At 47.2% G+C, this 27797-nt stretch overlaps 1 protein-coding gene across 1 annotated transcript in view; it reads left to right on the top strand.

Annotated features, from left to right (window-relative positions):
* The window catches only part of ADAM19 (ADAM metallopeptidase domain 19), a 92481-nt gene that overhangs the window by 62344 nt on the left and 2340 nt on the right, over window positions 1–27797 (top strand). Inside the window, exons 7-19 of the mRNA XM_021711084.1 lie at window positions 2081–2247; window positions 4238–4322; window positions 5950–6089; window positions 7671–7848; window positions 11381–11470; window positions 14189–14384; window positions 15971–16079; window positions 17405–17609; window positions 19099–19176; window positions 19295–19403; window positions 20366–20510; window positions 21337–21421; window positions 22057–22281. Coding sequence (XP_021566759.1) covers window positions 2081–2247; window positions 4238–4322; window positions 5950–6089; window positions 7671–7848; window positions 11381–11470; window positions 14189–14384; window positions 15971–16079; window positions 17405–17609; window positions 19099–19176; window positions 19295–19403; window positions 20366–20510; window positions 21337–21421; window positions 22057–22281 — 1812 coding nt within the window. The remainder of the gene's footprint in view (window positions 1–2080; window positions 2248–4237; window positions 4323–5949; window positions 6090–7670; window positions 7849–11380; window positions 11471–14188; window positions 14385–15970; window positions 16080–17404; window positions 17610–19098; window positions 19177–19294; window positions 19404–20365; window positions 20511–21336; window positions 21422–22056; window positions 22282–27797) is intronic.

Genomic DNA, 27797 nt, shown 5'->3' with positions numbered 1-27797 from the left:
GCGTGCTGATGACAAGTGAAGGGAGAAGAGAGCCATCAGCAAGTCCCAATCCTTACTTGAAGGCCACGCCTGACTGGCGTGTCTGGCTGTGAAGCCATCTGGGTTCCCTCCTCAACAGCTGAGATTAGTCACTGACTGGGCCGAGGAAGGCACACCCGCTTCTCTGAAACTTGCTGACCCAGCTACTTGAGCTGAACCCTTGTTGAACTAAAACTGTAATGAACTGTACTAATTTGCTGAATCATGAGCCCAATCCAAAATGTTTTTCTTTATTTGTGAAAAAGCCAAGTTTACTTTCTTAAAAAGCTCCCTAGGAAAGCAAATTAAAATTGGAATTCGGATTCTTTATTTTCTGTAAGGATTGACCTGGCACAGAACAGAAAAATCAAAATTTCCGTGAAAATAAACGGATACTTGGCTGAATCTGGAGCCTGTCTTAGACCGCCGTTTCATGGCAAGGGGCAGGGGGAGGGTTGATGATCTGGATGTGTCAGTACTGTAGTACTCCGGCGGTACAGGGTCACTAGGAAGCTTAGGGGTTGTGTACTGAGCCTTCATCCTGGCTTTACCATCTTCCTCCTGGGGCCTTGGGCAAGTTCCTTAGCTTCTCTCAGCCTCAGTACTTAGTACAGAGGAAGTGCTTGATAAACACTGGTGCTAAGAGTATTATTTTTAACTGGGACAGTACCTGCCAATTTTAGATTAAGATGGTATCTTCTGCTCCTGTGACCTCTCTGTATATGGGACTTTTTACAAAAGTCACTGGCCCAGTATTTCAGTAGATGCATTTGAGAACTCTTTGCATCCCACCTTCCAGGGGTTTACCTTTCAAGGAAAGCCTCTTTCTACTTACATTTGTAGGAGATGGAAGATGCCAGCTGAGAAGGGTGGGTTGGATATAGCTCCAGCCTTAAAGAGATCAAGAGTCAGGTCTTGTTTATAGAACATCAGGGCTTTTGAACTGGACAAAAACCCAAAGGTTACAGAGTATTTTTGCACCCTGTTTATGTTATCTTTGACAAAGTCCTAACACCTCCAGGGATAGGGAAAGAAACTTTTGTGAGTACGCATGTCTATCTACTGTATATCATTTACTTTCAAAATGAGTGGGAGACTTTTTACAATAAACCATGTATACTTTGGTATATCTGTACAATAGAATAATTGTATCCATAAAAAGGGATGACAAACGATACAGGCTACAACATGGATGAATCTCAAAACATGATACTCTGTGAGAGAAGCTAAATGCAAAAGACCACATATTGTATGATTCAATTTGTTAAAAAAAAAAAATCCAGACAAGGCGGATCTGTAGAGACAGAAAGCAGATTAATGGTTGCCTGGGGCTGGGGGCAAGAATGGGAAATGACTCAACCGACATGAGGCGTCTTACCGATGTGATAAAAAGAGATTCTAAGCCTGGATTGTGATGATGGCTTTATAACTTGGCCTACTTCCTAAGAAATATTAAGCTGTACATTTAAAGTAGGTGGATTTTATGGTATGTAAATTATATCTCAGTCAAGTTGTTTTTAAAAATCCATATGCATGAGAACTTTTTAGATACATGTACAAAAGATAAGGCCCTTGTGAGGAACGGGAGAGGAAATCGTGACAGGCAGCCGGGCCACAGGCACTGGGTTCAGAAGACAGCAAAGCTTGGCTCCAAACTTGCTCACTGCCAGTTTTGCTTTGAAAACCTTTTTTCCTATTTTAAAATGAAGTTTATCTACCTGTCTATTTTACCTGTGGACCTAAGCCCTGCTTGAGTATGATACAGAGCAGTGAAGGTCTTTTCCCCACATAACAGCCCTGTACATATTAGAAAGCAACTTTACGCGCTGGCTCATTCTCTCTAAGTGAAGTCACATAGTTCTGCCACCAGAACACTGTATATCCCTCTCAGGATCTCATTTTCCCCTTCTGAAAAACATCAGGAATACTAGTTCCCACCTCTGCTTGGAACCATGGGCAGGAGAGAAATCTGACATCTGCGCTCTGAGCTCTTAGGCTAGAAAGGGCTGTTAGACCCCAGGTGCTGGCGACGGCTCCTACAGCTTTTCTGTGTGTCTTTCAGTTTTACCGATCCTTGAACATCCGCATTGCCCTTGTGGGCTTGGAAGTGTGGACTCATGGGAATATGTGTGAAGTTTCAGAAAATCCCTACTCTACCCTTTGGTCATTTCTTAGTTGGAGGCGCAAGCTGCTTGCCCAGAAGAAGCATGACAATGCTCAGTTAATCACGTAAGTAGCCTCTCCCTTGTATTGCATTGGCCTTGGCCGCATACCTCTCCCCACGGTGCCCATGCTCAGTTTGCCCCTTTCTTTCCCTCGTGGTGAATGGTGGCTGTACAAGGCCATCCCAACTCCCTGGGCCAGAGAATCAGGCATTTCTCAGATGTGTTCGATGTACCCTGCATACCCTGGAAAATATTAAAAAGTCTGAGAGTCATAACAGTCCTAAGAAGAGCTTACAATCTAAGTGAGAAAGTTAGACTTACCCATAATCAGTTGAGCATCTGAAACAATTGAGCATGTGTTTGGGAAGGGACTTACTGTTGGTCATGACCACTTAGAAAAGGGGCTCACCTTGATCTTCTTGGTACTTTGTTCTAGTACATGAGCTGATCTCCCAACACAGGCACAGGAGAGGGGCTCTTGGTTCCCAGGGAGCTCAGGGCTGACTGCCGGAGACTGTTAAAGTGGTTGATAGTGCAGGAACTGAGCTTGTGGTGGGAGGAAGGTGTTGAGATAGGTGATAATGCAGGAACTGAGCTTGTGATGGGAGGAAGGTGTTGAGGTGGGATTGTCCTGGATTTTCATCAGTCTTGGAGAGGAGAGAACTGATATTAATGGGGGTCATGGTGGCACAGGATGGTCCCCTAAGGGTGATTATTTGGTATTTATCAGTGCTGGCTTCTGAAGGGATTTTGAGGCAGTTAACAACAAAAGGTAATAACTGAAAATAGATAAGAATAGATAACAGACAAAAAAACTAATTTTCTTCCATTCCCTAAATATAGCTCTACGCCAATAACTTAAGCCTTGACTTACTTTTTAAAAGAAATCAGGGGAAAAAAATGTCCCCTGAACCTGGGCTGTGAGTAGTTCTGTCATAACAATACATTCACCTAGGAAAAGGCTTTGGTTACCAAGACTTTTGGCCTAAACTTTGAAAATATGGCAGCTGCTTTGGATCAGCCTGTGTATCTGGGTTTGCAGTAGGACCTCCTCACAGCCATGTTTAAGTTTAGAAAGTAACCAATGGGGCTTCATATCGATTTGCACATGTTTTGCATATTTATTTGCAGATTGTTTCTCTGATGATGTCTACCTTTCATTCAGCAGACATTTATTATGCTCCCATTGTATGTCACATTCTATGTTAGGTTCTCGTGATCCCAAAAGAAAGAAGGAGATCTCGCTCCCAAGATTATCATGGTCTAGATAAGACAAACATGGCAATATGTGCCACGGGATGAATTTCCATAGAGACCCTTTTAATATGTTACATGTTTGTAGCGTACACAAAAGCACTGGTATTTTATTTATTTCTTCTCCCCTACCTGGGATGCATACAACTGAAAGAGGGTTGTGTTCAACTGGGGAATGTGTAGTTTTCTGTTGACAAATTAGGATCACCATTTTTTTTGTAAAACAGAGGCAGAAACAGCTCACCCTTGCACCCAGCCACACTCTGTGAGCTTCTGATGAGACATAGCTGTTTTCTTGGCCCCAGAGTGATGTGGGAATGAAGCATCAGCCCCACAGCTGCTGCCCCGATATGGCCCTCTTCCCAGGACACACACCGCAGAGCCAGGATAAGGCATGGGACCCTGGCAGCTGGCGGAAGTGGGCATGATTCACTTCAGCATCAGAACCTGTGCCACCCTCCCATGTACCCCTCCCTCCAACCTTTTCCTGTGCAGCAGGAATGGGATACAGCTTTGCAAGCCCTGCCCATTTCCTTCCAGATAATTGGCTGTGGGCATGTTGTAGGGAAAAGTGACCTTTCACTCTCTCTGGAGAAGTGAGGGAGTAGGTGAGAGGAAGTGAGAGGTGTGGTGACCTGGAAGTTGTCCAGTTGGCCTGGATACCAGGACTTCTCCCTTGGGGAATGACCTGGGGATGTCAGTGGAGCCAAGGAACACTATGGTAGCTACCTACTCCCAGGCACATTGGAACAGCCCTCTCAGTCCTCACCCGAGTCCCACTCTCTCCTTGCCTCTTGCAGGGGCATGTCTTTCCACGGTACCACCATCGGCCTGGCCCCGCTCATGGCCATGTGCTCCGTGTACCAGTCTGGAGGAGTCAACATGGTGAGTCTTGCCTATACATTGGTGCTGTAGGAAAGCACTTAAACTGCTTCACAAGACAGGAGGCCATCATAATTTGATATTTATTATTGCAGTAAAAAAGCTTGTGACATCAGGAAGGGCAATTGTTTAAAATGAAGTCATTAAGTTCTAAGAGACAGAGATCCCAAAGGGTGAATTTTCATTGATTGTAGTTTATTCCTAATTTTCAAGCTCAGAACCATGAAGCAATTTCATGAGCACATCATTAGATCTCTCATATGTTCCAAACCAGCAGCTGGGGAGCTGGGAAGAGAATAAACTAGAAAGAGATTCCAGATCTTGCATTGTTATTTGTGTCATTATGAAACAAGAGCCTATCTCAAAGTCATGGCTAGGAAATGGCTGCCTTCTTTTGAAATTCGTTCTGACTCTGTGGGAGTGTTTTGACTCTTTATTTCCGATATGTGAAGTGGAGATCAAGGAAGCCTGCCATCCACTTGTCTGTCCCTTCATCTATTCTCTATTGATTGGCAAAGTACTACTGGGTTCAAAAAAATAGCTGTGTGACTTTGGGCGACTTAATGAGTGTCCTCAATTGTAAAATAGAGATCATTTTACAGTTTATAATCTTAGGATAAATAAGAATTAAGAATGGGAGTTAAGTGAAGTAATGCAAGAAACACACATATGTTTGGCATACCTCTTTTGGGTACTTTTTTTTTGAGACAGTGTCCTGCTTTGTCTCTCAGGCTAGAGTGCAGTGGCACAATCATGGCTCACTGTGGCCTGGAACTCCTGGGCTCAAGTGATCCTCCTGCCTCAGCCTCCCAAGTAGCTGGAACTACAGGCAACACACACTATGCCCAGCTAACTTTAAAAAAAATTTTTTGTGGAGACAGTCTCACTTTGTTGCCCAGACTGGTCTCAAACTCCTGGCCTAAAGCAATCCTCCTGCCTTGAACCACCAAGCCCTGCCTTCTTTTTGCTGCTTCTGTTTGGCAGGCTTTTTTTTTTTTTTTCCAAATCTACTTGTTTAGCTTTTGCTTCTGACAGTTATACATCAGACACTACTCCGGGTGCTGTGTCTGGGATGTATCTATTTTGGGGGGCTCTCAGAAAACACTGAGCTGATGGGAAGCTGAAGCAGAAGGATCGCCTGAACCCAGGAGGTCAAGGATATGGTGAGCCATAATTGTGCCACTTGCACTCTAGCCTGGATGACAGAGTGAGACTCTAACTCAAAATAAAAATAAAAAGTAAAATAAAACACTGAGCTGAGTGCACCCTGTGTTTGAATCAGAGTGGTGTTTTCTATGTCAGTTCCCTCACATCTGGAGAAACGTAACGTTAAGAGGAAGGAGGAAATCCTCTTTCATTTATTCAGAAAGCATTGACTGATCTGGGAATTCGTCAGGGGGTCAGATGTGTTCTGCACCTTTGAGAACTCAGGAAACATGAACTTTCAAACATTTGATTTCCTAATAATGACAATGGCTTTAGCCCTCCTGTCAGAGGTGTGTATGGGGAACCTGTGTGCTCAGCAAAGTAGAACCAGAGGAGACCTCCCAGGCTTGGCTGAGGAAAGGCAGGAATGGGGCAAAAGCTGAGTTACCCCCTTGACCTTGACCTCAACACTCTCCCTGAACAGGATCACTCTGAGAATGCCATTGGTGCTGCTGCCACCGTGGCCCATGAGATAGGCCACAATTTTGGCATGAGCCACGATTCTGCAGATTGCTGCTCGGCCAGTGCAGCTGATGGTGGATGCATCATGGCAGCTGCCACCGGGTGAGTCTAGCAGGAAGGGGGAGAATGGGGAGGAGGATGGGGCATACCCGGCTAGTGTGACCCAAGGCTTCCTCCCAGCTGCCCCAGCGAGCCTCTGTTATACTTCTGGTGGGACTTTGGAGAGAAATGTGGTTCTTACAACCAAGAAATTGGAAGAGGACCATAAGGCAAGTGTGTGGAGGGAGCAGTATGTTTCCAACAGGAGGTTTGGTGTTGGCAAAACTCTAGATGTACTTGTCTTCCGTCTCAGGGTCTTCAGCTGAGTAAAATGGGCCAGACCGTCTATGTCTGTTTTGCTTCATGAAGTTTTAATGAGGACCCATTTTGATAGCAGCCTCAACCCTTAGTTCTTCCATCTAAGGGAGTCTGATCAGTGCTGTTACATCCCAGGCTTTCAGGTGAGGAAGGGGACCATCCACCCACTCAGGGAACTTGCAGGCTGTGTTATCCACAAGGAACGAGGACATGACAGGCTATATCTCCCAGTAGTGAGAGATTTTTTAAACCAGAATCTTCAAAGGACTTCTCTTCTAGTGTCTGGTCTTAGTACAAAGCACTGGGATCTTCCAGGCTTCTCAGAAGATATCATGTTGGGACCTTGTGTTCCCTCACCCCAGATCATTAGGGACTGCTTAGGCTTCTTAGAGAATAGGTGTTTCCACATCTCCAAGAGGAAGTGCAACTTTCTTAGAGCTCCAGTGTCCAGTATTTTTTTGTTGCTGTTGCTTCCTGTGACACAGAAAGGATGGTGATATACAGGATATAACTTCATGGGTCACGCTCAAATGCCTGTGTGCTCATGGTTAAGTGTAACCCTTTCTCTCCTGATCTAAAAAGCATATCTGTAGGCAGATGATTGAGAGTTATATTAATTACTACTCCATTTCGTTTTTAAATTATTCACAAATTTTAATAGTTTATTATTAGTAACAAATTCCTTGTAGCATACCTTCCACTGAAGGAAATCCTCCAGTGTTTACTCTTCAATTGGCTTGGAGAATTTAAAACACTCTTTGTAAACCCAAAGGGTGGTATTTTTTATATTTTTTTCTCAGCAGTGGGACCCAGGATCTTCCATACTCCTATGATAAAGAGCATGTGTTTATGGGTTGGTTGGTTGAGTTTGGAGTGCCCTCTCCAGCCTTAGAACAGAATTCAGATCATTGGCCCACAAAGGAATGAAATCCATGGTCCTGACCTTTTTTGAACTGGTCCTCTGTCGCAAGAGAGTATCCATCTGGTACTAGCTTCAGGAAAAGCTTGGGTTGGCTGGTATTTTATTCAGCTCTAAGGCTTTTACTTATTGCAACTTCCTCATGCAAGGGGAAATTGCTACTCTTAATTCTCAAACACTTCCTCAGCGCAGAGTAAGAAGACTACAATGTGATAGGGTGGTTACTATCTCATCATTAGAGATGAAAGAATGTATCGGGTAGATGTTCTAACATGGCAAAGTGTATGTGCATAGGACCATAGGGATCTGAGCCCAAATGGAGTCAGCCCCATGGATTGCAGGATTGACAGCTGTCTGGTTGCTGGATACTCAGACTTCCAGCTAAGTCCAGCCTTATCCCCTGCCAGGCATCCCTTTCCTCGAGTGTTCAACGGCTGCAACAGGAAGGAGCTGGACAGGTATCTGCAGTCGGGCGGTGGGATGTGTCTCTCCAACATGCCGGACACCAGGACGCTGTATGGAGGCCGGAGATGTGGGAACGGGTACCTGGAAGATGGGGAAGAGTGTGACTGTGGAGAGGAGGAGGTGAGGGGTCACGGTGGTGCTGGCGGGAAGGGAAGAAGTTGCATTGGTTTCAAAGCTCAAGATCAATATAAAATGCAATTGAAAATTTGCTGATCACAGGCATTTCCTACACATGGCCATTTAAGACCCCATGGCAGATAAGATATGGAGAGAGGCTGGGATGGTGGCTGACACCTGTAATCCCAGCACTTTGGGAGGCCAAAGCAGGAGGAAGATCACTTGAGACCAGGAATTTGAGACCAGCTTTGGCAACATAGTGAGGCCCCATCTCTACAAAAAAAATTTTTTTTTAATTAGCTGGGTGTAGTGACACATGCCCGTAGTCCCAGCTACTCAGGAGGCTGAGTCAGGAAGATCTCTTGAGCCCAGGAGGTCAAGGCTGCTGTGAGTTATGACTGTACCATAGCACTCCAGCCTAGGTGACAGAGTAAGACCTGTATCTTAAAAAAAAAAAGATGTGGTGAGTGGAGCCCTCCAGATGGAGTGTTTCTGTGGCCTCTACCAGTTTGTGTTGGCACTATTTGTGTCCAAGATTAGTTCTTCTTGTGAGCATCTGGGCGAACCAGAAACCGCAGTCACACGGCATGTTGGCTCTCTCTTCTCCAGTGGGACTGCAGATGCCTCCTCGGCCCTCCAGCTGTACTGAATTTGTTCTGGAGGCCACACAGCTGGATATTCAGACTTGAACATGGGCCTTAGGAGGATACTTAAAATAACAAGCCCATGCTGGTTAGCCTGGAGAAGAAATGACTGAAAGGGGATGTGAGAAGTGCCATCGAGTCTCGAAAGGGCTGGTAGGAGAAAGAAGCAGCAGAACTGTGTGTGTATAAGCTCTTTCCTCCCTTCTGACCTTCAAAGGGGGTATCCTGGGCATGCAATGGAGCTCAGTCATTGTCAACAAATGCATGTTGTTCTGCAAAAAGCAGAACTGGATTGTTTCATGTCTGCTTTTTGAAGGACAAAATATGTATGTTAAAGCATGCATAACAATTTGGGGTAGAATACACGAGTAACAGTAAACTATGGGAATGAGACTAAGATTCCATATATTCGGAAGAAAAGATTTGATTTAATAATCTTCTCTATGATATGATTTTCCTTTTTTAATAATTTTTTTGTGGAGATGGGGTCTCACTGTGTTGCCCAGGCTGATCTCAAATTCCTGGTCTTAAGCGATCTTCCCACTTCAGCCTCCCAGAGCACCTGGGAGGTGTGAGCCACCACACTGGGCCTGATTTTCTTTTTTTAACATCAGTTTATAACTTTCAAAATAAAACAAGCACTAGCTAAGATGTCACCACCCCCACCACTATTTGCCCAGAGATATTAGCCCTGAGCCTTCAGAAAGGGTCCGCCATCATGGAAGGCCCGGTGGGGTCAGTCAAGAGTGGGGCCAGTTGGTTTCTATTCTAAGCAGCTGCTCATTCAACAGCTACTCACTGAGTGTAGGTCACTGTGCTGGGTGCTAGGGATAAGATGGGTGGCAAAAATAGACATAGTCGTTGTCCTCAAGGAGCTAGTGGGGGAAACACACATTGACCACATAATTGTGAAGTGGATAAGTACAGCCCGTGGCATGTGCTGGAAGGGCACACTGCCTGGTGCTCTAAACAGGTGGAACATGATGGGGGTGCTGTCCTGCGTGGTGGTGACTGCGGAGCCCATGTCTGATGACTGTGTTTGGAGTTAGCAGCACAGGAGGAAAGGCATGTTTCAGGTAGAGGAGGAGCCTGGGCCTTGAGATGGGAAGAAACAGGGGATGTTAGAAAGGCAGGATACACAGGTCTGCCCGGAGCTCAGGCATGGGAGGAAAGTGCCCCTGTTTCTTCTCTTAGGGGAAACAGGTGGACAGGTGTCTTGTCTAGGCAGTGGGATGTGTCTCTCCAACATGCTAGACCTGGACAGTTATGACATGGCTAATCAACATGGGACGGCCTCCAGACAGACATAACTTGAACTTGGCAGGTCTGTGCCTCAGCCAGCACTGGGCTTGTCTGAACCGCATTTCCCCATCTGTGGAATGAGGACAGTGCTGCCCCCACAGGGATGAAAGGGAGAAATGTATGGAGCCAGCACATTGTCAGCAAATGATGTATGGATTGGCCTGTGAATTTTTTAGGTGTGATAAGGACACTCAGAGCCACTGGGGGAGCTCATCATTCTTTTAAAATCTCAGGCTGGGGCCCAGCACGGTGATTAATGCTTGTATTTTCAGTACTTTGGGAGGCCAGGTGGCATGATTGCTTGAGGCTAGGAGTTCGAGACCAGTCTGGGCAACATAGTGAGACCCCATATCTATCTACAAAAATTAAAAAAAAAATAGCTAGGAGAAGTGGTACTTGTAGTCCCAGCACTTATAGTTGGGAGACCGAGGTGGGAGGATCACTTAAGTCCAAGAGTTCAAGGCTGCAGTGATTGCACTACTGTACTCCAGCCTGAGCAATAGCACGAGACCCTGTCTCTTAATAAATAAATAAATAAATAAATAAATAAATAAATAATAAAGTAAGTAAGAAAGAAAGTAAGTAAGATAAAAGCTTGTGGCACAGGAAGAAAGAGAGGAGAGCAAGAAACTCCTAGAGACGTTATGTTCCAAAAGGTCCAGGCCAGGGAGGGTTTAGGAAGAGCAACAGATGGAGAAAGAAACCTGAAGAAATAGACTCGAGAGTTGCACAAACTGTTCAGAGAGGTTGTTCCAGCACATCTGGCCCCATGGTCTCCTTTAATGGGATTTATAATAAGACCTGGGACTATTGCAGGTAGGGAGGGCGGCCATAAAAGAATGTCTGGTTGTTCTGTTGGGGATGAGAAAAATCACAGAATTTCTACATAGTGTGATACTATGCTAAAATGCATGTTTTAGAAGAATGCATGATCACAAGGAGAAATGTGCATATTATGTTAAGTTAAAAATGATGTGAATACTATGATTTTGTAAAATAAGTATAAGTGTGTGTGTGTGTGTGTGTGTGTGTGTGTGAGAGAGAGAGAGAGAGAGAGAGAGAATGCCTTGGAAAGTATTCACACTGAAAATGTAGCTGTATTAGACTGGTTGCGGTGGCTAACACCTGTAATCCCAGTGCTTTGAGAGGCCAAAGGTGGGAGGATCACTTGAGACCAGGAATTTGAGACAAGCCTGGGAAACATACCCAAACCCAAACTCCTAAGAAGAAAAATTTAAAAATTAGCCAGATGTGGTGTACCTCTATAGTCCCAGCCACTCTGGTGGCTGAGGCGGGAGGATCGCTTGAGCCCAGGAAGTCGGGGCTACAGTGATCTTTGATGACGTAAGACCTTGTCTCAGAAGAAGAAATGCAGCTGCCTCTACATTGTGGTGTTACGGCTGATTATGTGTATTTGCTATGATAAGTACATGTTGGCATGAATTGATTTTCTGGGTGAAGTGTTCCTGGGAGCTGGGCCTCCAGAAGTACATGGGGCAGGGGTGGGGAAAATGCAGGAGGTGTTGAAGCTCCCCCTGCCCCAGGCTCCTGCCCTCTGGAGGCTCACACCCTCTCCACTGCCCCCCCAGGAGTGCAACAACCCCTGCTGCAATGCCTCCAACTGCACCCTGAAGGCAGGGGCGGAATGTGCCCATGGCTCCTGCTGCCATCAGTGTAAGGTAAGTGGCCTTTCCCCGCCACCTTGGGCTCTGGCCTAACAACACTGTGCTGCTGGGGTGGTGGCCTGTGATTTGCCTCCAGCCTGGGGGAGTCATGGCATTGGAGTTTCAGAAACTGGGAGCTGGGATGGTCCCCGGAACAGTTGACTCTTCCTGTGCTAGGCCTCCCTAAGTTCAAATCATCCCAGAGGGTGGTGCCTCCTGAGAGATGCTGGATTGATTTTTTTTTTTTAAAGAAGTGTCCAGAGAGAGCAGGCTTGATTTTATTGAGCTCATCCTAGTCATAATTTGGATTAACATTAATGGACTTCTTAGCAGATGCGGACGCTGAGCTGAGAATTTTCTATGCATGATCTCATTCAGTCCTCACAAAAACCCCATAAAATATATGTGATTATCCTCATTTTTAAGAAACAGAAGCCAGGGCTTATCAGGGATAAGCAGCTTATCCAGAATCAGGAGGAGACTGAATCCAGCTTTCTCTGACTTGGGAGCCCACGTCCCTATGTTGATGCGGAGATAATTAGGACCGTAGTCTCTTAGCCACGATTCTAAAATTCAGAATATTCTAAAAACTGAGAAAAAAATGTGAATATGTTTGGCACAAAACTTGACTCTAAAGAAACTAATTATAGTATTTTTTAAAAATCACACCTAAAGTGAATATTTATATTTCATTGCAGAAATAGTCATGTGTTTGATCATAAAGTATTATCCCCAGCCCTTTCTGGGGGGTTATGTAATATCCATATATAAGGTACATATGTTACATATGTTATTCTACATTTGCAGACACATGTAATTATCCATATATGTGAATATATACATACGCGATTATATGTATACACCATATATGTATGTACATATGTGTTATCATGCCTACTTTCTTAAATCTGAACAGTCTGAGCCCATCTGGTCCTAATGTTTTAGACAGGATTATGGGCCCAAGCTTCCACCTACCACTTGCTGAGTATGTGTCAGGCACTGTGCAAGTACTTTATGCTAACTCATTCTTCCAAATACCCTCGTGAGAACGGTTATTATCCCGAATAATGGGTGAGTAAACACCAAGAGCCTAAGATGCCTGTGTCCAAGGTCCCGCTGCTGGTGAAGGAGCTGGGATCTGTGCCAGGCAGGCTGGCTCCAGGGTAGTCCTCTTCCCTACCATCTGCTCCTGGGTGGCAGAGGTGTATCCTGTAGCCTGCTCCTCCACACACCACCCCGCCCACCCCTGCAACTGGGGACCCAGGCTCAGCAAACTGCTCAGCTGGCCCATTCTTGGCCCGAGAGTGGCCAGCTACAAAGCTGTCTGCCTTCTCTCCAGGGAGGACCTTATGGGTGGGGTAGAGTCACCTGGGAGCAGGGGAGGGGTCTCAGTTGCAGGTTTTGGGAATTTGAACACTGTCTGGTCTTACCCTGGGTTCCCCAGAGAGGTTGTGTTGGACTGAGTTCTTCCAGCCTTGACCCAAGGCCTTAGAATAAACCTGGAGGGCAGCTATCTCATTTAGTCCCAGAATTTAAGTGTGAGCCTCAGAAAAGATTCCCTGGTGTCCGAGACCTGATGTCAAGCCCTAGCTGTGTGATTTTTGGGCAACCATCTGAGCCTAGGTTCTTTATCTTTACAATGGGAGGAGTTTTAGTAACACTGACCACCCAGGGAGGCTGTAAGACTCAAGTGAAAACTCAGTTTTTACCATTTGCCCCAGGTGTACTGTTGATCAGGTTATGTGATCTGCAGAGTGGGGCAAGTAGCAGTATCACTCTCATGGATCTTGTGAGTTTCACACAACATAAGTGTGGGTAACACATTCAGCCCAGTGCCTGGCTCCAGAATGGGAGCATGTTATTGATAAAGTGTTTTGTCAATTCAAAGATGTTATGTGAGTGCTAGTTGTGTGTGTGTGTATGTGTGTGTGTGTATTTGTATGCATATATTAGTGGGCCTGACTCTGCCATTTATGAAACTTTAGACACATCATCTGATGTCTTTAGCCTCAGGTTTCATCATCTGTAAAACAGGGATAATTCTATGACTTAGGACTGTCATGAAAACTCATGAAGTCATATTTGTACTGGGCACGTAAGTGGGAGCTGCATGCAGGTAGCTGCTGTTACTAAAGTACACAGTAAGCTGTAAGCTGTTGCATGAATGTTATTTCTTACCTACTTCTTAAGACCACTGTGAAGAGGAAGCGAGTCAGCATTTGTGAAAACTCTAAGTCACTATTCAGATGAGGAGGGTAATGACAGTTTGAGCTAAGGAGGCTATATAAAAAGTGCTGTGAAATCATGGTCATATAAGCTGGGTGCAGTGGCTCACGCTTGTAAACCCAGCACTTTGGGAGGCGTAGGCGAGAGAATTGCCTGAGCCCAAGGGTTCAAGACCAGCCTGGGCAACTTGATGAGACCTCATCTCTACAATAATTAATTAATTAATTAACCAGGCGTGGTGGCACATACCTGTGGTTCCAGCTACTTGGAAGGCTGAAGTGGAAGGATTGCCTGGGCCCAGTAGGTTGACACTGTGGTGGCCGTGAGCGTGCCACTGCATTCCAGCCTGGGTGACAGAGTGAGACTCCAACTCAAAAAAAATTAGTAAATAAAATAATCAAGGTCATGGCAAATTCTGTTCCACACGAGGGATGCTATGAGCCCTTGGCCGACAGGGTTGAGGGCAGGGAGGAGATTGACTGTTTTCCTTCTCGTCCCTCTGCTCAGCTGCTGGCTCCTGGCACCCTCTGCCGCGAGCAGACCCGGCAGTGCGACCTCCCAGAGTTCTGCACGGGCAAGTCTCCCCACTGCCCCACCAACTTCTACCAGATGGACGGCACCCCCTGCGAGGGTGGTCAAGCTTACTGCTACAACGGCATGTGCCTCACCTACCAGGAGCAGTGCCAGCAGCTGTGGGGGCCTGGTAAGGCTCTCCTGGGGGGCACGACCTCACCGCCCCACCACTCCCAGCCAGCATCCTCGCTGGCCTGTGGGGTAGCTAAGGATGTTGACTTCAAAGCAGCATCTCCAGATCCTTCTTTTTCCTTCCTTGACTCAGGGTAGATGTTCAGGGAGAGCCAGTGGGCAGAGCTCTTCCCAGTCCCTTCATGCTTTTAATTCTCAGAGTAGGCAAATGGGTAAGAATAAGCCAAAAGGAAAAGGAGCAGGGATGGAGACAGAAAAGCAAACGCAATTGGCCCTTAAACTGTGAAAAGATGTTTAACCTCAGTCATATTAAGGAAAGCAAATTATAGCTCCTATGCAGTGGGACTTTCATGTATCAGTTTGCAAAGACTGAAAGTTAATACTATATAATAATAACAACAACAATAATACAGTGTTATGGAAGGTATGGAAAGCAAATTGGAAATGTCCAAATTTTAAATACAATTATTGGACCATCAGTTCCATTACTTATAAGTGCAGCTGACATTTGTCCTTGCACATGTACATGAAGATATATTTACAAAGATATTTATCACAGGTAGTTATTTACTGTTAGTTATAGCAGTAACCACCTATATGTCCTGCAGCAGGGACCAATTAAATTAATTCTGGTACATCCACACAATGCAACACTGTGACTAAATAAAGAAGCAGCTCTGTATCTACTGGATCAAACAATCTCCCATGATACATTAAATGAAGAATGCAAGGTGTAGAACAGTGAATAGAATATGCTTCCAAGCCAGGTGTGATGGTGCACATCTATAGCCCCGGCTACTCAGGAGGCTGAGGCGGGAGGACCACTTGAGCCCAGGAGTTCAAGACTGCAAAGAGCTATGATCTCACCACTACGCTCCAGCCTCAGTGACAGAATGAGATCCTGTCTCTTAAAAAAAATGCTTCCATTTTTTATTAGATAGATGACCTCTGGAATATACACATGGAATTATATCTAGAAGATACAGAAGATAGAGATATAATTATCTCTAGAAAATACACTATTGATAAGTAATAAGTGCTGTTTCTCCAGGATATAGGGAAGTAAGAACTGGAGAGTTGGATGGCTACAAGAAAAAATTGCAAAGACATGCTTATATGTTTAAAATGTGTGCCCAAGCATTCGAGACCAGCCCGGGGAGTTTGGAAAGACCTCAGCTTTACAATTAAAAAAAAAAATTAGCCAGACATGGTGGCATACACCTGTGGTTCCAGCTACTTGGAAGGTTCCTCAGGTCAAGGCTGTGGTGGCCATGAGCGTGCCACTGCACTCCAGCCTGAAGTGGGACAGGGCTTCTTCATTAGAGAGCAGGCTTAGCATGCAGCCACCGCACCTGCGATGTAACTCCTCAATAAGGTAGAAGGAGCTGATATAAAACGTTTTTCTATGATTAGGTCTTGATGAGAGTATGGGGGTGGAGTAACCTGATGGGGTGCATACAGAAGAGACTGAGTATTCCCTCCCAGAAGACACTCTTAGCTGCATGATTTTACCAAGGGTAGCTTTGCCCTTGGGGGCTTCGGACAGGCAAGTGTGCTGATAAGTGTTGTTTCTTGCCCACCCAGGAGCCCGGCCTGCCCCTGATCTCTGCTTCGAGAAGGTGAATGTGGCGGGAGACACCTTTGGAAACTGTGGAAAGGACATGAATGGGCAACACAAGAAGTGCAACATGAGGTGATGACCACGGGGCAGGCTCCGACCTCCTCACTTCTGCACAGCTCAGCGGTGTGACAGGCCCCAGAGCTGAACCTTTAAAAACATCAACTAAAGTCAGTTGTCTAGTCTCAGCCCATTGTTTGACAGTACAACGGATGTCAGAGGGAGGGGGGTGTGTCAGTGATTTCTAGCAGGCTGATCAGGCTTCCTTTGAGGACCGTTCTATAGTAAGACAGGGAATCAGCTCTCTTGGGTCATTTCTGCAAAATGCTAATTAGGCCCTCATCTGAATAGCCCATCTTCCTTCACACTCGCTCACTCACTCGTTCATTCCAACCAGCCACCCACCCGTCTATTCATCTGTCTACCATTCATTCATTCATCCACCCACTCATCCATCTACTCACCCATCCATCATCCACTTGTCTACTCATCCACCCATACACTTACCCATTGTCTATTGAGGGTTTACCATACACAGTATCCTGTGCATGGAACTTTTAATTGACAGGACAGTGCAATTATGAGCATGTGGAGAGAGCCATCCAGCTAAATATAGTGGGTCAGAGTCGTTTCCCAAAGACAATTAAGATCTGGGGCTGTTGTCTAGTTGAGTAGGGTGAGGAGTGCTGCTGGCATCTGGGAAGGTATTCTGGGCAGAGAGGTGGGTGGAGAAAAACTGGAAGTTGGAAGAACTGATAACAGTTTGACACAGATCAAGTATTATGTTGGGGTGCAGTAGAGAGGGGGCTGCTGAAAAACAAGCCTGGACAGCTCAGCAAGGATCAGATCATTAAAAAGCTTGCATGGTAAGGGGAGCTTGGACTTGGGCTTGAGAGCAGTGCAGAAAGCAGGCTCGTGGGGCAAACCTGAGGCAGGGAAGTTAGTTTCCTACAGTCAAGGTAAGGGGGATGGCCGTGTACACTGGGGCAGATACATAGGAGGAAAGATATGGTTTGAGAATTACTTGAACCTCAGAGGGAGGGAGAATGGGGAGCTGAAGATGACTGTGGGCTTGTGACTGAAAGTCCTGGGTGCATGGCAGTATGAGAAGCAGAAGGGGACAGATTGTTCAGGTCAGGCACTTGTCCTTGAAGTAAGGACCTCACTGGCCAGTTCTCTGGTCCAGATCTGCTCGGGGGCAAAGGGCCTGTTCCCTTCCCTTGGTCTGAGTCCATGTGGAATTGCTCCTGATGGGTCCCTAAAGCATTCTTGTTGCCCTGGAGCTTTGCCCTACCCCACCCAAGCCTGCTACCTTGGTCCAGAAAGACAAGCTCTCCGGTACCCCAGCTCTTCCCCTGCCTCTGATCCCAGCCCCTTCCCTCCCTCTCCCTTGTGCCCAGAGATGCGAAGTGTGGGAAAATCCAGTGTCAGAGCTCCGAGGCCCGGCCCCTGGAGTCTAACGCGGTGCCCATTGACACCACTATTATCATGAACGGGAGGCAGATCCGGTGCCGGGGCACCCACGTCTACCGAGGTCCTGAGGAAGAGGGTGACATGCTGGACCCAGGCCTGGTGATGACCGGGACCAAGTGCGGCTACAACCACGTGAGTCTTCCTCCAACCTCATTCGGGGGCCAGTGGCAGACAGGAGAGATTGCTTTCAAGTGCAGGCTCTAGAGAGAAGGTATCCATGCTCCAATCCCAGCCTCCCGGCCTCTGTGTCTCTGTAACTTCCTTTATGAAGCACCCACCATATAGAATTGTTAGCCTCAGCCGGACTCGGTGGCTCAGCCTGTAATCCCATGCCTTTGGGAGGCTGAGGTCAGTAGATTGGCTGAGCCTGCGGGTTTGAGACGCGCCTGGGCAATTTGGCGAGACCTCATCTCTACGATAAATAAAAAATCAGCCGGGCGTGGTAGCATGCGCCTGTAGTTCCAGCTACTTGGAAGGCTGAGGCGGAAGGATCGCCGGAGCCCAGCAGGTCGAGGTTGCGGTGACTGGGAGCGGCCGCTGCACTCCAGACTGGGTGACAGAGTGAGACTCCAACTCAAAAAAAAAAAAAATTGTTAGCCTCAAAGGAATAACTCCTGTAAAGCACTTAAATGGGCTTGCTATTGCCATTTTCATCCTCATCATTAATTATTATGAATTTAAAATGGGCCAAGAGTCAGGGAAACCTGAAGAAAATAATATCACCACCTCATAGATTTATGTGTGATAATGAAATTATTAAAAATATATGAAGCACTTGGTATAGTACCTGGCACAGAGTAGGCTGCTGTCACCATCATTAAGTATAATATTAAAATTAGTACATATGAGTAGACAGTGAAGCAATTAACATGCAATCAACATAATAGTAATACAACAGGATCCCCCAAACCCCAGAATTTATTTATAAAAAATCGTGTCTTTATTCTTACATGTTTAAACTTAAGTCACCTTCAAAGTACTCTCCGTTTAATGCAATACACCTATCGGGATGCTTTTTCCACTGCTCAGAGGTTTTTTAACTCATCAGTTTGGATGCCTTTTAGTGCTTCTGTCATTTTTTGTTTCACCTCTTCCATATCAACAAAACGTTACCCTTTGAAGATTTTTTTCATTCAGGGAAGCAAAAAAAAATGTCACTGAGGGCTTGGCATTTTTGTTCAAAAACTGCTGAATACTCAGTTTGGTGTGGGCAGGTGCATTGTCATGGTGGAAAAACCAGTCACCTGTTTATCACAACTCAGGATGTTTCTTCCGCAAATCGTGACACAAATTCAGAATTTCCAGATAAAAACTTTGGTTGACTGTTTGAATCGGAGGAACAAATTCTGAGTGTACTACAAGGGCCTGCCCTCTAAAAGATAATTCCAGAGCTTTTGAGTCCCCCTTGTATGTAATGTGTTTTCTCTCTAATCACCAAAGTGATAGCAGAATTTAGTAGCTGCTTACCTGCCCTTGGCTTTTTAGATTGTTTTCTATTTTTTACCGTAATAAGTAACCGGTTTGGGCTGCCTTTTTGGGTCCTCACATGGCCTAAGTGCAAACCCCTCTCCTGGTTCCTGTCTGGAGTTCCTCCTGTAATTGATGGCTCTGCCTTCTACAGATCTGCTTCGAGGGGCAATGCAGAAACACCTCCTTCTTTGAAACTGAAGGCTGCGGAAAGAAGTGTCACGGCCACGGGGTGCGTGGGGCTTCTGGCTCCTCTGTCATGGGGACAAGGGGGAGTCATTGGGCAGGCTCTGTAAGTGCCGGCGCTCTCCGAGGTGCTGACGCCTCTGCCGTCCTCCTCCCCCGCCCAGGTCTGCAACAACAATCAGAACTGCCACTGCTTCCAGGGCTGGGCACCGCCCTTCTGTAACACGCCAGGCCACGGGGGCAGCATCGACAGTGGGCCCATGCCTCCCGAGGGTGAGTGCTCGCCTACTCTGGCCAGGGCCTGCCTCACGGGAAGGGTGGATACTGTGGGAGCAGGTGGCTCGGTGCAGGGCATCCGCATCAACTCAGCCTTGTCGTCATGATTTTGTAGATGAAGGACCCAAGTCAAAGAAAGGCCAAGTGGGAGGAGCAACAGGTATGGGGGTGTGGCTCAGTTTCTGTCCTCCCGTCCTTTCTCCTGAGGAGGGGGGCCTGCTTCCTAGAGTGAGAGGTTTAGAGAGACTCGGTCGCTGAATGTTCCCATCCTCTTTGGGGTAACCTGGGGCACACTCTGGTGGTTTAGATTTCCTCCAATGGACACAGGTTAGACACTCAGAAAAGTTTTTTGGTAGTTGAACTCTCAGGGATTCCAGCTCTGTGGTTTCCAAACTTAAAAAAAAAAAAGAAAAAATAGTAGCAAAGTACTTAAAAAAAAATTCACGGAAGAATCCTCAATATATAAAACAGTTAAGAGTAGTATTTCACTGATGTAAATATATTTTGTACATTTGAATTTACAGTTCACGAGAACACTGAGGCATTTTGATGAAACCAAAGGTGAAATTATGGATTCTGGATACCAGTTCAGAATTCAGTCTGAGTCTCTCAGTATTTGTGTTCAGGAAAATTATAATGCAGCCTAAAACTAGTGGCAAGTGAGAACAGAGCTCAACCTGCTAGCCTCGAAAGAGACCCTTCCCAATTAAGCAGCAGTAGCTGCAGAAGCTTTATGTTAGAAGCTTTGCACAAAGCAAGTCGGCCTGACTCTTTAAGCTGACATTAGTGGTTGTCCAGTGGTACATAACGTGTATTTTTTTAAATTATAATTTGTAAGTTAAAACAAGTAACGCCAAAGTAAATCAAATGTCTGAAGAAAATACAGGAATATACATTCTGACATTCCCAGCTGTTACCCAGACATTTCTAAATCTCCCACTGGGTTTTTGTTCTGTAAGGTGTGGGTCCTGTGGTAGCTGGAGTGCTGGCAGCCCTCTTCATGCTGGCGGGCCTCATGCTGGTGTGCTACTGCTGCAGACAGAACAGCAAACTGGGCCAACTCAAACCATCAGCCCTTCCTTCCAAGTTGAGGCAGCATTTCAGGTATGATGAGGTCTCATGCAGGACTCGGGGGCCACTTGTGGATCATAAAGGTCCTCATAAGCAGTAACTAGTGGAAGTGTTGGTAGTGATGAGGGCTAATTTGGGGAAGATGAATGCCTGGTACATACTGCTTTCTTCCTGCTGTGATGCTGTGACCATGGCAGACATTACTAGTTGATCTTACTAAAAGTACTCTCTACTGAACCTGGTCATTACTCTGAGTCCTTCTCAGTGGAATACCCCCAAACAATTCAGGTTGGAATATAAAATAAACTGTACTTGCCATCCTTTATCTAATTAATCTGTCCCCCATTTTAAAGGCAGGAAACTGAGGCAACAGAGAGGTAACTAGCTCGAGTCAGTCACAGGGGTGGCCAGACAGCAACTCAAGACAAAGACTAGCTTTTTTTAAAAAGTGATTTATTCCTTTGAATATTGAAAATGTGTACTCTCTGAGTCCCCTGTGAAGTTACACTTGTTCTGGAGGGGCTTTTAAATTCCAGGTCTTTCTCATGGGGATTGGTTGATGGCTGGTGACACCCTTGTGTCTCCTTAGAGGGGAAAGGTCTTATAAGGGTAGAGAGAAGGTGCTGATAAAACTGTCTTATCTAGGGCCAAATCTCTTTCCTTGAGATTTTCCACTGGCCACACATAGGTCTCCCTACTTAGGAAGACAGGATTTGAGAAGAGCAATCCCACTTCCTCTCTGGAGCAGTCTTGGCAAGATTGAGTTGCTTGCTGGCTATGCTTGGGTCAAAGGGAACTCAGTCACCAACGCTTGCTGAGCAAACCCCCTTCCTCCTGCTCCCCAATTCCTTGTTTCTAGTTGTCCCTTTAGAGTGTCTCAGAATAGCGGAACTGGGCATGCCAACCCAACTTTCAAGCTGCAGACGCCTCAGGGCAAGCGAAAGGTAAGCACTTTGCGTTGTTAGACTTGACTACTTTCCTTTACCCCTCAGGGCCAGGCTGACTTGTCCTAAGGGCCTCTGTGGGCCTATGGAATTGGTAATATAGGCCATTTTGTTGGCTTGAGAGATGTGTCAATTGGTTCTGACTTCCCTAGTGACTTTAAACTTGCCTCTGACCTCTGGGACCTAGAGGGTTTAATAGGTCAGTGTGTCTGTTCTCCTCTTGGGGCAGTGGTCCTCTCAGTGAGACACACAGGGTACCCCTGAGGTTGTGTTTTGTTTTGTTTTGTTTTGTTTTTTTAACAAAAACATTTTTTAACAAAAATTGCATTGGGTGCAATATAGGGTTACGTATACAAATGTTAATTATGCAGGTACCCTTGCTGATGAGGTGTGTCCCTCCTTCCTCAGGTAGACTCCCGCTACTGCCAGTCCTGCTTCCCTGCCCCCCTCCCAGCAGTTTCCTGCTACTGCCAATCCTTTTCTTATAGTATTGCGATCATTGTTCAAGGTCTGCTTATGAGCGAGAGAACACGTGATACTCAGTTCTTTGTTTCTGTGAAAGATCACTCCACCCCTGAGTTTTTAAGTGCATTGAGAACTCCTTGTCTCAGGTTTTCCTTGTCTTGTGCGCACAGGTGATCAGCACCCCGGAAGCCCTACGGAAACCCTCCCAGCCTCCTCCCCGGCCCCCTCCAGACTATCTGCACGGCGCATCCCTCCCGGCGCCATTGGTCGCACACCTGGACAGGGCTGCCAGGAACTCCTCAGGGCCCAAGTCTCAAGTAGAGAAAAAGGAGTCGTCCAGGAGGCCTCCCCCAAGCCGGCCAGTTCCCCCCACACCAAATTGCATCCTCGCCCAGGTAAGTGGATTCCCTGCAACCCTGGGCTGGGAGCATCGCTTTTAAAGCCACCTGTAGTGGGTATTATCGGAGGTGGGGGAGATGGAACTTGCCGGGTCATGAGCTGACTACCTTTTCTGCATTCTAGTGATGGAGGATACACAGTGGCTTGGGGCTATGAGCATGGGAACTAGACTCCCTGGAAAGTTCCATGGCATTTCCTCCCTGGCTGGCCTGTGTGTGTGTGTGTGTGTGTGTATGTATGTATGTGTGAGATCTTGCTATGTTGCACAGGCTGATCTCAAACTCCTGCCTCCACCTCCCAAAGTAAGATTACAGGCGTGAGTCACCATGCCCGGCCCTGGTTATGTCCTATTTCATGACAAGCCATACCCCTCTTCCACCCCAAATTAACTTCTTTCAATTCCCCATACCCTTCTACCCTCAAAGTCCATACAAATACTGTTCTTTCCCCTCACATGCTCCTTTGTCCACTTCATGGCTGGCTCCCGTTCATCCTCAGATCTGCTCTCAGATGCTGCTTCTCTCAGGAAGCCTTCTCTGACCCCCTGTGGTGCCTCTGTGCTTCTCTCATATTGTACATACCCCACCAAATCGTACGTACCCCTTGTTACCTTCCACTGGTTGGAAAATCTTACTGAAGAATGTTCCCTGACACCTTTGCATCCGCGGACCAGAAGCCTTTGGGAGGTTGGGGGTAGGGTCGAACCCCCCCGGCTGGTGCTCATGGAAGCAGAGCACCCCACTGCCCCACCCAGTGGCCTCTTCACCCAGCACGTTGTGGTGCCTTCCAGAACTGCCCCATGGGTTTGGCCATGGCCCCTCAAGTTATACAGCTTTTCTTGGGCATGGTCCAGCAGGCTCTTTGGGGCCCGGGCTGCTTCTGATCCTAAAGACAGCTTCAAAGACACACTTGTTTTCTCACAACTCTGGAGGCTGGAAGTCCAAGGTCAAGGCGCTGGCGGGGTTGTTTCTTTGGAAGCCTCTCTCCTTGGCTTGCAGATGGCTGCCCTCCTGCTGTGTCTTCACGTGGCCTTTCATCTGTGCTCCTGCATCCTCAGTGTCTGTGTGTGTGTGTGTGTGTGTGTGTGTGTGTGTGTGTGTGTCTCTCTTCTTATAAGGAAACTACATTGGATCACTTATGCTCATTTTAACTCAGTCACCCCCTTAAAGACCTTATCTCGAAATACAGTCACATTCTGATATACTTGGGATTAGGGCTTCAGCATATGCATTTTTTCAAATGAGGGGTGCATGGTTCAGTCCATACAGAGAAGTGCAGGAAGAGGGGAGAAAGCAACCGAGTCATGGCAGGGGGTAGAGAGACCCAGAGGGAGGGAGAGAGCATGTTGGGAGCAGTCCTCCAGACTGTAATTCCTGAAAACCATGCTGGAAGTCAGCCTCACCCCTTGTCACCCTGAGGCACTAAGCACTAGGTCAGGGGGGACACTGAGATCCAGCTGTCGGGGAAGCCACGGAGGCTCCAAGCTGCCCTGCTCCCCTGAGGCTGCCGGCAGGAGTCCCGGGTGCAGGGGCCACAAACACAGCTCCAAGCACAGCTTCTCCTGGGGCCCAGGCCCAGACAGGGCTTTCTCTAAGAGCTGGCAGTGGGAGGCAGTGGCCGCGGGGAGGCTGCAGGGCTGAGGTCAGACCAACTGTCTCTGTCCTCAGAGCCTTCCAAGAAATAAGGCTGCCGGGTCTCACAGGGTGGAAAGGACTCAGCCAACATCCCACGGTTTGTGAATGGAGGAGGCGGGACCTGAACCTAAGCTTTTTCCAGCTGAGTGAGATGACGCCCTGCCCTGGGCCACTCACTTCTCTAGTCTGCCCGCCAGATCGCAGCTCTGTCATCTCCTAGCTGGGGCCACGGACCCTCCTGGAGAAGTGGTGGGCGACACTAGGTAGACTCTTCTGCTCTTTCTACTGTGTATGAGCCTCTACTCTACGCCAAGTGGTACCCAAAAAAGCAGATGCCTGCTTTGTCTCCTGAGGTGCTCCTTCTGCTGACAAAGAGAGACTCTGGGATACATGCTGCAGCAGTGAAAAGTGCTGTGAAGGAGAGGTTCGGGGTGCTCAGAAGAGAGTAGTGGGGGAAATCCAGGAAGGCTTCCCTGAGGTGGTGACATTCGAGCTGAGGCACAAAGGAGGAATTGGGGTTATCCAGACGGTGAGGGCAGCTGAGGAGAGAGCTTTCCTGGTTCTGGGACCTACTAGTAGGCAGGCTCTGTGATGGGAGAGAGCCCGTGGGCTGAAGGAACTTCAAGGCCTGTGTGCCCGGGGCCTGAGGAGCTAGAAGATGAGGCCATAGAGTCAGGACTTGGACAGTGGTGGAACCCAGTGACATGACAACAGTCACCATTTACAAGACTCAATGGCTTTTTTGGCTACTTCCAGGCAGGAGGGAGGTATTGGGGGCATGGGTGCATCTGGAGCTGTTCATCTTCTTCTACTGTTTGACCTGGATAGAGGTGACTTAGTGTGTCCCATTGTGATCATCGAGCTGTCGGTGTGTGATGCATTCGCCTTTTTATGTGTCTATCATACTTCCATTTAGAAAAGAGTTTAGGCTGGACTCGGTGGCTCAGCCTGTAATCCCAACATTTTGGGAGGCCAAGGCGAGTGGATTGCCTGAGCCATGGGTTCAAGATCTGTCCGGGAAATTTGGCGAGACCTCGTCTCTATAATAAAATAAAAAATTAGCCAGGCATGGTAGTGCGTGCCTGTAGTTTCGGCTACTTGGGAGGCTGAGGCAGAAGGATTGCTGGAGCCCAGCAGGTCGAGGCTGCAGTGGCTGTGAGCATGTATGCCACTGCATTTCAGCCTGGGCGAAGGAGTGAGACTCCACTCAAAAAAAAAAAAGAGTTTTAAAAAGTGAAAGGCTCACTCTAGCCTTTCATTTTTCATGATAAAAATGATGTTTCATTTTCAGATGGATGTCCTGGTTAGAAAGTTTAGAGGTTGTCCAAAAGGAGGATGATAAATGCTTAGAGCAGGGGCTGGCAGTGGGGGAAGGGTGAGGCGCATGGGAAATGTGTAGAAGAGAAAATGACAAGACTGGGGGGTCCATTGCAGATGGGGGCAGGCAGGGTGGCACCCTGGGCCTGACTGGCACTGCCTGAGGGCGTCAGATGCCAGTCCCTGGGAAGGGAGGAGCCCTACCAGAGTAGCTCAGGGGCTGTTTCTATGTCACAGAACAGTGTTGGGAGAGGCCCCTGGTAGAGTGTAGCAGAGCTCTGCTCTGGGGGTCCAATGCTGAGGAACTCTACCCAGATAACAGTCCCTAGTGGCTCAGCTGATCGATTGAGGGGTCGGCCAGGAGCACAGTCTTTCCTGGTCGCGCCCTGATATCAGCACCCAGCTTTCGCTCCCAAGGTCTCTGTTCAGGTTTCCAGCAGCCATGACAGTTTGGCAGCTGTTCTGGGCTAGGAAGGTGGGGCTTGTGTTGTCCCTCCGGGCAGAGCTGAAGGACATGGCTTTGGGGTCACAAGAATTGGATGTTCTTGAGTTCTCCGAGCTTTAGTTTCTGCTCTCAGCTTTCTGACATTGTGAAGCTTCTTTGAGAGGATTGCCTGAGCCCCGGGGTTCAAGACCAGCCTGGACAATATGGCAAGACGTCGTCTCTACGATAAATAAAAAAATTGGCTGGGTGTGGTCACATGTACCTGTAGTTTCGCTACTTGGAAGGCTGAGGCAGAAGGATTGCTTGAGCCTAGCAAGTTGAGGCTGCGTGGCCGTGAACATGCCACTACACTCCAGCCTGGGCGACAGAGTGAGACGCTGACTCAGAAAAAAATATTTTAATTTTGGTAGAGATGGGGTCTCACTATGTTGCCCAGACTGGCCTCAACATAGTGAGATCTGGGCTCTTTGAGGTATCCCTGCCCTCTCTGCATGTCTGCCTTTCACCCATGTTTCTCCTTGTCGTGACCTTCTCAGGAAGGGGAGCAAATCAAGGAGCAGGCACTGGCGCTCCCACCCATAAGGTTGACTTCTCCTTAAACCCCACCAGCTGGGGCCTCTGGGGGCACAGTACATTCTCTTCCCCTTCAGAAACACAAAAGGGGAACATTTTTTCAGAATTTGGATTGCACATGTATTTAGCTAGTACATGTTGGGCGCTTACTGTGCACCTGGCAAACTGTACTGGAAGCTTGAGGTGTGTCAGTGAACCAGACAAGCACCCTGTCCTGCTTCTGTTCTGGGAGCGGGGGTGGTGTGGAAGGGCAGAAAGTAAAAATCAACTTAATTAGGAAATAAATAACATATTGGAAAAGGATAACTGACATGAAAAGAAGAAAGAAGCAGACTAGGATAAAAGGTCAGGGAATGGTGAGTGCAGGGGGTAGGGGATGGTAATTTTAAACAAGACAGTTAGGGAAAAGCCTTATTGAGAATAATATTAACAAACAAAGCAGTGGTCCTCAACATTTTTGGCAAAAGGGACTGGTATTGTAGAAGCAATTTTGCCATAGATTGTGGTGGTGGGGAATGTACAGTCAAACCTCACCTCTTATGTTAATCTGTATTTGCAGCCACTCCCCAGTGCTAGCGTCACTGCTAGCTTCACCTCATATCACCAGGCATTTGATTCTCATAAAGAGTGTGCAACCTAGGTCCCTGGCATGCATAGTTGACAATAGGGTTTGTGCTTCTGTGAGAATCTAATGCCACTGCTAATCTGACAGGAGGTGGAGCTCAGGCGGTAATGTGAGCGATGGGGAGTGACTGTAAATACAGATGAAGCTTTACTCACTTGCTTGCCTCTGGCCTCCTGCTGTGCTGCCTGGTTCCTAACAGACCACAGACCAATACCGGTCCATGGCCCGGGGGTTGGAGACTCCTGAAAACAAAAGGAAAGAATACCTGTTAATCATGTCATCCATAGACAGCCAAAGTGGAAAAGAAAGTGGTTTCTTCTTCAAATTAAAAAAATTATTGCCAGGCATAGTGACTCATGCCTATAATCCCAGCACACTGGGAGGCAAGAGGATTGCCTGAACCCAGGGATTCAAGACCAGCCTGGACAACGTGGCAAGACCTCATCTCTACAATAAATAAAAAAATTAGCTGGGTGTGGTGGCATGCACCTGTAGTTCCAGTTACTTGGAAGGCTGAGGCAGAAGGATTGCTTGAGCCCAGCAGGTTGAGGCTGCAGTGGCCGTGAGCATGCCACTACACTCCAGCCTGGGTGACAGAGTGAGACTCTGACTCAGGAAAAAAAATTAAATTTTGGTAGAGATGGGGGTCTCACTATGTTACCCAGACAGCCTCAATTCCTGGCCTCAAGCGAATCTCCCCCCTCGGCTTCTCAAAATGCTGAGATTATAGGAGTGAACCACCACCCAGCTGGTTTCTTCTGTCTTTAAAGTTTCTTTTGATGTGCAGAAGCAGTACACGTATATGTTTGTTTAAAAAATTGAATGTGGCCGGGCTCAGTGGCTCAGCCTGTAATCCCAGCGCTTTGGGAGACTGAGGTGAGTGGATTGCCTGAGCCCGCGGGTTTGAGACCCGCCTGG

The sequence above is a fragment of the Carlito syrichta genome, unplaced genomic scaffold (genome assembly GCF_000164805.1).
Source record: "Carlito syrichta isolate Samal-C Ts95f unplaced genomic scaffold, Tarsius_syrichta-2.0.1 Scaffold301856, whole genome shotgun sequence".
Lineage (NCBI taxonomy): Eukaryota > Metazoa > Chordata > Mammalia > Primates > Tarsiidae > Carlito > Carlito syrichta.
The sequence above is the reverse complement of the archived record's forward strand: the minus strand, read 5'-3'. Positions and strand labels throughout refer to the sequence as shown.